The following is an 11420-nucleotide window of genomic DNA, read 5'->3' on the forward strand; positions in this document are numbered from 1 at the left end:
GGATAAAATCTTTCCATTAAACCGCAGAGACTGTCTTGTTGAGTGAGGACAAACAATTACAATCTATATCACCCTATGCTTTTGAAATGAGACATACCACAAACAAAATGACATGGGATTTTAACATAACAGCATAGAAAAATGTAGACAAGGACAATGTTCACAAAGTGATCAACTAGGGGAATATTAATATAATAAGAAAATCACCTATACACCAGAATATACAAAAATGAACTAAGATTCTATTCATGATTGAGTGAAAGTACTAATATCCTTAATAAGTAATATCCTTAATGAGAAATGTGCAGTCTTTATTTGAGAAATTAATTGAAACTTTACTGAAGTGCACAAGCAAGTTCTAAAAAGGTGAAGGTAATTATGATGCTACTTATTGGGAAGATTGAATGTAAGTTTCCCTAATTTAATTTGTAACTTCAAAACAAATATCAACTCTAATAAAAGTCTTCAGTGGACATCAATATGCTAATTCTTAATTTTCTGTGGGAGAGAATATGTCCAAGAAAGTAGAAATATATTTTCTCCCAGGTCAAAACATACTCTATAATATAGTGATACGTTGGTGTTTGCCCAGGACCTGAGTGTTTTTTCTTGCTTTGTTTGACTCAGTTTAGTTCCCTAAGACACAGACTCTGAGGCAGAGTTCAATTGCATGTTGTGTATTTGGGAACAAACTTGAGATTAACACTTAAGTGCGGGGGAAGGGAACAGAATTGGACAGAGGGAGAAGTTGAACTGTGATGCAGGCCCAACAATTGCCTCACTCCACACTATGGATAGTTCTGGAGCTAAAATGGCTCTTTAGAGTTGTCCTGACCTAAGCAGTGATGGCCTCTATACTCTCCGTGATGGTCATTGGATGCAGACTTTCCAGATTGTGCATGCCCTTAGATACGGCTGCTTTCTGCGGCTGAGGCAATCTCTGAAGGGACTGACATGTGAAGTTATCTGCTGAGTTCTTGAATCTGGGACAAGAACTTCCTTGAAGCAATATCTGAAAGGCACATGATAATGTCTCCACAGAGTGTTAGTGGTATATTTGTCAAACTTCTAGTATGTCCTTTCTTCTCTAACAGAAAGAATAAAAGTCTTGCCCCAATGAAGGTTTGTTCATTGTCTCTCAATACTTTTGACTTCTCATGCTCCTAGCTCATGTTTGGTTTTAAAATATTTATATATATGTCCATGTCAGAGAATAAACACAGTGAATTCCACTATAATAATCACTGTACTCTCTATTTTTAAATTGCTTTATTATATTCACAAATTAATTTATGTACAATGAAGAAAATTAGCAAATGAAGCACTAGACAGAAAAGCCATCACAGAGAAAGTAAAAATCATTCATATACCGATTAACAGGTTCATTTTTCTATACTACCTTCTTCTGTTTACCATATTTCCCTATTTTTGATTAGTTAACAATATAGAAAAGTAGTATTGCCTGTCAAATATTCTTAAATAACATGTTTTCAACTTCTGTCCTGCATATGTTATAAAGAAGTATGGTATATTGAATTAACTCTCTAATGTTAGAAATTTATTTTATTTTCTTATTTTCCTGTTATAAATTTACAAATAAAATAATTACATCCATATATGTTTGCAAGTGTCAGATTATTGTTTGATTTATTAGGAATGAAACTTCTGTTCTTCCTCTTATTTAAGTGATGTGCTCAGGAATTTGTTCATTTTGTATTTTAAGAGTAAAATACCCAAGATAGGCTTGTGCTCAGCTGAAGAATAGTGAGGCTGTTCACAGTCAGAGTGAGGGTAAAACAGAAGTGACAAAAACCACAGACCCTTGGCTGTCTGTGGAAGACTCCAAAGGCAACAGCCTGTGTGCAATTTAAAGGCAAATAGCATGAACATAGAAGATGAATTGATTTCAATAAAGACTAATTTATGACTTTCTGGAAGATAATTTCTTCAAATTTCCATTTTCTCCCCATCACGTTGAGTAAATAATATAAGCCAAAAAAAAAAAAAGTTTATCCAGAGATTTTAAAGATCTGCTAGAGATTAATGATGACATTGGAACTGAATGGAAATACCAAGCATAAAAATTTACCTGGAAACAAAATTAAATACTAACATTTTGTGAAAGGAGTTTTTCTTCCTATGAAGAAATTAGAAGAGTAACCTCATGGTCTAGAAGACTGAATTTTAAATAACTAAAAATCAAAAAAAAAAAAACTTGTCAAATGTTTAATCACCTGTGATTAAAGCTAGCAGAACAATAATCTGCAATCATTAGAAACTTATTTTATTTCTTATATGCCTTATCTTTTGTTCCAACCCTAAGAAAATTGTTTATCTGGATTACAGGTATATTATTAAAGCATCACTCTTGTTAGTGTGGTAAAATTGAAGTTTCCTTGTATGGTTTTAAGTATGTAATTTTCTTTTGCACTAGTATAAAAGAAAAAATAATGTTTCTGTTTTCTTTTAATTATAGCAATGCATAAGTCAAGACTTCTTTTTCTTTATTTCTACCATTATTCTTCACATCTGGTATGGATTATACAACTTTCGGCCCCTGGTCTTTAACTCTGACATGCTGAACAGAAATCTGATAGCTCATTCTTCCCTGAATTCCTCATTTTAAGAAAGGAAAGAAAAATACCCAACTTACTCCAACATTTTAGCAGTCTTCCCTCTACTTTCCACTAAAATGTCACATTTTTCTTGATGTTTGAATAAATTTTAACACAGTTACACAACTGAGATGGTCAGAGTACTTATGTCACAGTCCTTCCTAGAGCAGGCATATAAAAATCAGCAGAATATGAACAACTTTGTAAAGAAACGTGAAACTTAATTGGAGATAAAAGTAGCTGGGTTTTATTACCCTAATATCTCAAGGAAAATATATAATTGGTTTTAAAAATTTATTTCAACAAGTAATCTATCAATTTTACATAAAGTTTGCTGATTATAGTTACTGTGTGTAATCTGTTTCTCCTTATGGAAATAATTTGAGTTTATAAAAATGGAAAGGTTCTGCCTTGATAATGATGTGACGTGGTTTATAAAATGAAATCACTATTCATTCAAAAATTTAGTTGAATCCTTGAGCTGTTTTGGTAACAAATTATTGCTAAGGTGTTAGTTAAAGCTTAGTTAACAGGAGTGCAGGAGAGGAGTCACTGCTACTCACAGGTTCGTCTTGTACCTTTTGGCAGTTATGTCGGAAAATTAAGGCAGCCAATGTGTTCTTGTTAATTGTCCTTGTTATTTCTCCAGAAAACCTCCTCATAACCATTGTGGTTTCAGTTGTACTGTGTGTATCGTACAGTTTCCCAGGCTCTCACTCTTCACTAGGAATCCGAGGATTTGTGTTCATGTTCATTTTGGCTTCCTTGAGATAAGATCCAACAGGATGTATTGAACCTAACTATTTCATTATGATCGAAGACTCTGTGCTGCTTTTTGTAAAATTTATCAATCCTCATTTTATTCTTCATGTTTATTTTCTGAGTTTCTCTTTTCTTCATCCCAATATGGATGGGATGGCTGAACATGGAGCTATTGGATGGCTAAACTATGTGGCTACATAGTTTATGCTAACGCATATATATAGAATCAAAAAATAAATGGTACTGATGAACCTAGGTGAAGGGCAGGAATAAAGAGGTAGATATAGAAATGGACTTGAGGACATGGGGTGTAGAAAATGGACTTGAGGACATGGGGTGTGAGGGCGAAGCTGGGGTGAAGTGAGAATAGCATTGACATGTATATACTACCGAATGTAAAATAGTTGGCTGGTGGGAAGAAGCAGCATAGCACAGGGATCGGTACTTTGGGATGACCTAGAGGGGTGGGATAGGGAGGATGGGAGGGAGGCTCAAGAGGGAGGGGATATGGGGACGTGTATGCATATAGCTGATTCTCTTTGTTGTGCAACAGAAACTAACACAGTATTGTGAAGCAATTATACTCCAATAAAGATCTATTAAAAACTAAAAAACAAAAAAAAAGCATTGAGCTTGTCCTCTCTGCTGATCAGTCCCTAGACCCAATCACACAGCGCAAATGTGAAAAAGGCTTAGTTCTAACTTAGGCTCTTCCACTTACATGTGTCACTGTGATCAGGTATCCTGAACCTGAGGCACCTAGTGGGGTACACATGAAAAGCCATTTATGAGCTCTCTTGATCCTTGTCTGAAGAACAGACTAACTAATGCTTATAGTTTTTGTGTTTTCTTTTTGCTTAACATTTTAATGAAATGGAACAAATAGTAACACTCTTGGTTTTATCCTACACTAGAAAGTTTGAATGTTATTTTTGATCCAGTACTTTAGGGGCAGCCTTTATAATAGCTACCCTAAAGCTCCTTGCTTTTGTAAGACCACAGGCAAATGATAATGAGGCCAAGATAAATTAGTCTTTGCACTTTTATCTCTTTTAGGACTTAACAGATCTCATCTTTCCTATCAGTTCATTTCCCAGCAGAGAACAGTGCACTAAAAAAGGGTCAGTTGGCATGAGTTTAATCAGGTATTTTAAAAGTTAACAGAAACCAACAGGGAAGAATGAATAAGCCCAGGGCTACCACTATTGGGAAGTTGCTTCTCTCCATAGGCTTGAAGGGGCTGGAGGGGAGAACTATTGGAAGGCTATACAGGATTCCTAACCTTTGGTAGAATAACACTAATAACACTTGCACTGACAACTAGCTGTCTCAGCAGGAATGGAGCTGGGGGACAAATACCCTGACAGCTCTCTCCTCCTACCATTTGATCCCTGGCTAGGAACTCATTGTTCAAACATAACCAAACCTAAAGGATGAAAAAAGTCTTTTTTGTATTTGTTTATAGAAAGCAGCCTACTGAGGTTCAGAGCAAGGTAAAGAAGATTGGAAGAGGGACATAAAGAGACAATGGGGAATGACCAATACATCTGTAAATTGAAGCTTTTTAAACTGAAGATCTCAAAGTTCCTTTCTGCTCAGCCATTCTGCCTATCTCTTACCTGTAGCTTTTTGCCACACCTCAAGTATATTTATGCAATTTTATATGGCCTGATTTTAGTGTATCAATTATGATTTATCATTCCCATAATGCTTTATTTAAAGCACGTTTTGGAATCTTTTTGTTACTTGAAGTTTTTTTCAATATTGGTATATTCTGGTATAAATGAGAATATCACACTAATATCTTGAATGCTACTACACAGAACTAATCCACTAAATTGGAATTTAGGATTGTTCAAGCTTTTCTTTATAGTCAGAGTAAACTAAGGATCTGATTGATTCTACAATAGAATTAAGAATTACATCTTGTTATTTTCTTTGTTTCTGTAAATATATAGATTGGAGAAAGGGCAGGGCTGGGTTTAAATTCTGGGAATTTTAAGTAATATTCATTTGTTTATAAAAAATATAATGCCATGGAAACATACAACATGGAATGTCTGTAGAATGGATAGAGATATTTTTGTCTTCCATCACGGATGAGTCTCTGTGAGAAATGACTATAATGCCAGTGGTTTTCTGAAACACAACCAAAACTACTCAGTTATTGACAACTTTACCATGGAACATGTTTCTCCATATTACTAGGAAGGATACTGCTAGAAAGTTGGAATTTGTACTTCAATGAAAAATTGTTTGGAAATGAATAAGCAACTATGTTTGAAATAGCAAGAACATATGAGCAATTATGAAAATCAGTGTAATACAGTATATTAGTTTGCTTGGGCTGCCTTAACAAAATACCACTGTGGCTTAAACGACAGAAGTTTATCGGCTCACAGTTCTGAAGATTAGAAGTTCATGATCATAGTGCCTGCAAATTCACTTTCTGACATGGGCTCTCTTCCTGGCTTATAGAAAGCTACCTTCTCACCATGTCTTCATATGGCCTTTACTTAGTTCATGGACACGCATACACACACACACAAACACACACACACACACGCACACACACGCACGCACACACAGTGCTCTCTGGTGTCTCTTCTTATAAGGACACTAAATCTATTGAGTCAGGGCCCCGCCCTATGACCTCATTTAATGTTAATTAGTTCTTTAGAGGCCCATCTCCAAATACAGTCACACTCACGCAGGGGGTGTCAGGGTTTCAACATATGAATAGTTTTTTTCTAAATTAATTTTATTAATTTAGTTTTTTATTTATTTATTTTTTAAATTTTTTAAAATTTATTCACTCAGTCATCTCCAATATTTTCTAGGATCAATTGCCTTCATTTAGGTATACCAAAACCTTGATACTGGTGACTACAGAGAAGAGCTTTGGAGATAGAGGCAGACTTAAGAAAATTGCTGACTGTTAGCTCTTTTTTTTCTTTTTCTTTTAATAAATTAATTTTAAAAAATTTATTTATTTTTGGCTGTGTTGGGTCTTCGTTGCTGTGCGCGGGCTTTCTCTGGTTGTGGTGCGCCGGCTTCTCAGTGTGGTGGCTTCTCTTGTTGCGAAGCACAGGCTCTAGGTGCATGGGCTTTAGTAGTCATGGCCGGCAGGCTCAGTAGTTGTGGCGCACGGGCTCTAGGCTCGCCGGCTTCAGTAGTTGTGGCTCGCAGGCTCAGTTGCTCCGCGGCATGTGGGATCTTCCCGGACCAGGGCTAAAAGCCATGTCCCCTGCACTGCATGTGGATTCTTAACCACTGCGCCACCAGCGAAGTCCCCTGACTGTTAGCTCTTAGCTGTGGGTCTGGCAGATAAGGGGAATTTTGTGCAACAGCATCTCAAATACCTTAGGAGGAAGTGTGTGTTTGAAAACTTTCAGAGGTTCCTGTGGTTGCCCACACACCAAAAGGGCATTTCTGAGATGTTTGACCCCCATTTGATGCTCTCTGTATAGCACAGGGAACTATAATCAATATCTTGTAATAATCTATAAGGGAAAAAATCTCTGTATAACCAAAGTTCTCCCATTCGTACCTCTTGCAGAAAAAGTTGTAATTTTTCATTCTTTGCTGGATCCCACAATGTAACGCCACCTCGGCGTCACTAAAGCACTGCACCTTGGTGCCCCGTCCCTCAACCTTTTGCTGCCGGGCTCTTCTTTTTTCCTGCAGGCGGAGCTTGAACGCGGGGTCACCATGCCTCTTCCAGTCGAAGTAGACGCTGTAGCTGAGGAAGGCGATGGTGCCACGGGCTGCCAGGAGGCCAAGGACTGCAGATGCAGGACATCCGGCCGCAGGCATCCCACCGCGGGCATCCCACGAGCCGTGCGTTAGGTGCAGGCCCACGAGCGCGGGGACCCCGGCTGGCCGGATACTTTTAAAATATTTATCTTATATTGGAATATAGTTGATTAACAATGTTGTGTTAGTTTCAGGTGTACAGCCAAGTGATTCAGTTATACATATACATGTATCTATTCTTTTTCAAATTATTTTTCCCATTTAGGTTATTACAGAATATTAGCAGAGTTCCCTGTGCTATACAGTAGGTCCTTGTTATCTATTTTAAATACAGTGGTGTGTATATATCAATCCCAAACTCTCAATTTATCCCTCCTCCCCACCTTTCCCCTTTGGTAACCATAAGTTTGTTCTCTAAGCCTGTGAGTCTGTTTCTGTTTGGTAAACAATTTCATTTATATCATTTTTGTAAGATTCCATACATAAGCAATATCATATGATATTTGTCTTTCTCTGTCTGACTTACCTCACTTAGTATGATAATCTCCAGGTCCATCTGTGTTGCTGCAAATGGCATTATTTCATTCTTTGTAATGGTGAGTAATATTCCATTGTATATATGTATCACGTCTTCTTTATCCATTCCTCTGTCGATGGACATTTAGGTTGCTTCCATGTCTTGGCTATTGTGAACAGTGCTGCAATGAACATTAGGGTGCATGTATCCTTTCAAACCATGGTTTTCTCTGGATATATGCCCAGGAGTGGGATTGCTGGATCATATGGTAGTTCTGTTTTTAGTTTTCTAAGGAACCTCCGCATTGTTCTCCATAGTGGCTGTACCAATTTACATTACCACCAAAAGTGTAGGAGGGTTCCGTTTCTTCCACACCCTCTCCAGCATTTATTGTTTCTATACTTTTTGATGATGGCCATTCTGACCAGTGAGAGGTGATATCTCATTGTAGTTTTGATTTGCATTTCTCTAATAATTAGCGATGTTGATCATCTTTTCATGTGCCTCTTAGCCATGTGTATGTCTTCTTTGGAGAAATGTCTGTTTAGGTCTTCCACCCATCTTTGGATTGGGTTGTTTATTTTTTTGATATTGAGCTGCATGTGCTATTTGTAGATTTTGGAGATTAATCCCTTGTCAGTCTCATCATTTGCAAATATTTTCTCCCACTCTGTGGGTTGTTTTTTTCATTTTCTTTATGGTTTCCTTTGCTGTACAAAAGCTTTTGGGTTTAATTAGGTCCCATTTTTTATTTTTGTTTTTATTTCCATTACTCTAGGAGATGGATCGTAAAAGTTATTTCTGTGATTTATGTCCAAGAGTGTTCTTCCAATATTTTCCTCTAAGTTTTTTACAGAATCAGGTCTTACATTAGGTCTTTAATCCATTTTGAGTTTATTTTTGTGTGTGGTGTTAAAGAATGTTCTAATTTCATTCTTTTACATGTAGCTGTAGTATGGTCATTTTGACAATATTGATTCTTCCAATCTAAGAACATGGTATATTTTTCCATCTGTTTGTGTCATCTTCGATTCCTTTCATCAGCATTTTATAGTTTTTGGAGTACAGGTCTTTTGCCTCCTTAGGTAGTTTTATTCCTAGGTATTTTATTCTTTTTGATGTGATGGTAAATGGGATTGTTTCCTTAATCTCTCTTTCTGATCTTTCATTTTTAATATATAGAAATGCAAGAGATTTCTGTGTATTAATTTTATATCCTGCAACATTACTGAATTCATTGATGAGCTCTAGTAGTTTTCTGGTAGTTTCTTTAGGATTTTCTATATATAATATCACGTCATCTGCAAACAGTGACTGAATCTGAAGAGGACACAAACGTTCGGTCCATAACATATGGCAATAAAAAGTTTCAAACCTTTACATTACAATATTCTTTTAAAAAGACATACGATTTTGGAAATATTGTTCCAAAATTAATTTGTGATGGTAGAAATTCTTCAGCTTATTCACTTTTGTCTGAAAATTGTAGAAAATTTGGAAAAGGAAAAAAGGAAGGAAAGCAAACAATCACAATCCCCCATAAATCTTTACTCAGGTATAACACCTGTTAATATCTTGATGTGTTTATTTCAAATAGTTTTCTGTGTACAACACTTGAATCAGGTTAAACAAAATTAAGTAGGTTCTTAATTTTAGAATTATATTTACTAATTTGCATGGATAATTTCAAAGAAGAAAAATATGTTACCCCAACTTAATTAAGGGAATTTTATGAGTTTTGTCCCAATACTTCTTTAAATTGCAGTTTCAGATATAATTAACTTATTGATATCTTCCTGTAATCATATTTCCATTGCTTTTATGCCTGTATCGTCTTTCCTACACCACAATGAAATGAAGATTTATGAACTTTTCTTCCCATTCTTATGGAAGACCACCTTTATCCATATAGAATTTTTGATTATCCAAGGACATATCTTGACAAGTGACAATTCGTTTTTACAAATTGGAAAAAGTTGCTCCTTTCTCCAAGTCATTGTGGCCCCTCTAGGACAAATACTTTTGTAGAGGAGCACAGGCCATGATTCAGATCTCACTAACTCTTTTATTCCTGTATCCTTGTGTTTAGTTTTAAAGATTCCAATCAAAATAATGTTTTCCCAGATCAATTAATTTTATCTTTTTCTTCCCCACCCCTATCAATGTGGTTTTGTTATTTATTTGTAATACAGTAAGTCTGTTTTTTTATAGTTAGTATTCCACTGGCATTCTCCTCACACCTCGCTGAAGTTTTTATAACTTCATATACAGTAAAATCCACTGTGCCATTAGAGTTCTATGAGTTCTGACACACTCACATATTCATATATCCATCACCACAGTCATAATACAAAACAATTTTATTGCCCCCCAAATTCTCTTACACTGGTCCTTTGTAGTCAAGCCATTCCCCATTTCCTACTCATAGATATTTGTCACTTTTAGCAAGATGCTTAAATTAACTACTTTAAGTAATGTTCTTTAATACTTCTTTTAATTTCTTGTGAAAATGATGATTTTTTACTTGTCATTCTTTATTTCTTAAAGTTGTTTATTCTTTCTACATTGTATCCAATGTGTCATCTACTTTCCACTTCCATACAACCGTTTACTTCCTTTCCTGTTCTAGGATTTGTCATATTTTGGTTTTTAAACTCTTTCTCACTATTTATTCATTCATATTTCTTTTATTTGGTTTTGAATACCATTATTTTTCCATCATCTTGAATTGAATTTCAACATTATTTACTTTTATCCCTATGTAATCACCTGAAAAGTTAGGGCTACACATTATTTAAAATATGCTTTGTATATATCACATTGATATTTTTTGTGTTTTGAATCTAACTGTGGTCTTCTAATTATTCATTATGTCTGGATCTTTGTTAGATTTTTTTCTCAGACATTGATGTCCTTTCTTCTTAATAATTTTCTTCATTATCTATCTCTTTTACATTCAGTTTCCCAAATATCTAATATTTCAGATTTCACAGTTTCTTTAAGTATTGGGGTGGCAGTGGTGGATAATACAGATTGTTTAAAATTATATTTTAATTGCTACATTAACTTCTAAGCATTTTAAAAATGTATTATTTGCAAGACTTTAAATTTTCCTCATCCTTCTACTCTTCCTCCTTCTTGCCTCTTTTCCCCATTTCTATAGAAAATGATCCATAGTCCCCATTTATTTTGTTGTTACTCATTTTTGTTTTTGTTGTTGATTTTTGATCAGAAGCAACTAATATCTAGATAAGCTGTCTGTCTGAAGATCATGTATATGGGTTCTTCTTGACTCTCTCCATATTTACCTAGGTCCTATTTGAATATAACTAATAACTTTACTGAAGAATATCTGTTGTATAGTCATTATTCAGACATTTACCTGCCTGTGAGGGGAGGGAAGAACCTATGGATATGGTTAATGGCAGTCTGTGAAACTTTTCTTTGAGTTTCTCTAAATACTATCAAAATTGTTTGAACATCTCTACTCCTTTCCATCCACAAAGTGGTGAGTGTGTGCCTTGACTCACTTTGGGGTGAGATGACAGAATTAAATTTAAATTTATTTTATCTACCTTCCAACTCAGAGCTTTCTTATGGTCTACCACTATAATTTTGATAAATAAGGTGTTTACACAGTTACCTGCTCTCCACCCTTACCATTCAATCTTATCTTTCTTATTTAGGGATCTAAGTCAATAGGCAAAAATGGTGGTGTGTAGTCTGGCAGTTTTTCCTGTTGTTCTTTTGTCCCACTACCCTATTCCTGA

General features: G+C 35.4%; 1 protein-coding gene across 1 annotated transcript; it reads right to left on the bottom strand.

Moving 5' to 3' along the window:
- Positions 1-6685: 6685 nt before the first annotated feature.
- Positions 6686-7193, bottom strand: LOC307184867 (TOMM20-like protein 1; the record flags this gene model as incomplete). Its single annotated transcript, XM_079918636.1, has 3 exons — positions 6686-6839; positions 6893-6986; positions 7088-7193. The coding sequence occupies 3 exons, from the start codon at positions 7191-7193 to the stop codon at positions 6686-6688; spliced, it is 354 nt and encodes a 117-aa protein (XP_079774762.1).
- Positions 7194-11420: the final 4227 nt, after the last annotated feature.

The sequence above is a fragment of the Stenella coeruleoalba genome (assembly GCF_951394435.1).
Source record: "Stenella coeruleoalba genome assembly, chromosome: 3".
NCBI lineage: Eukaryota > Metazoa > Chordata > Mammalia > Artiodactyla > Delphinidae > Stenella > Stenella coeruleoalba.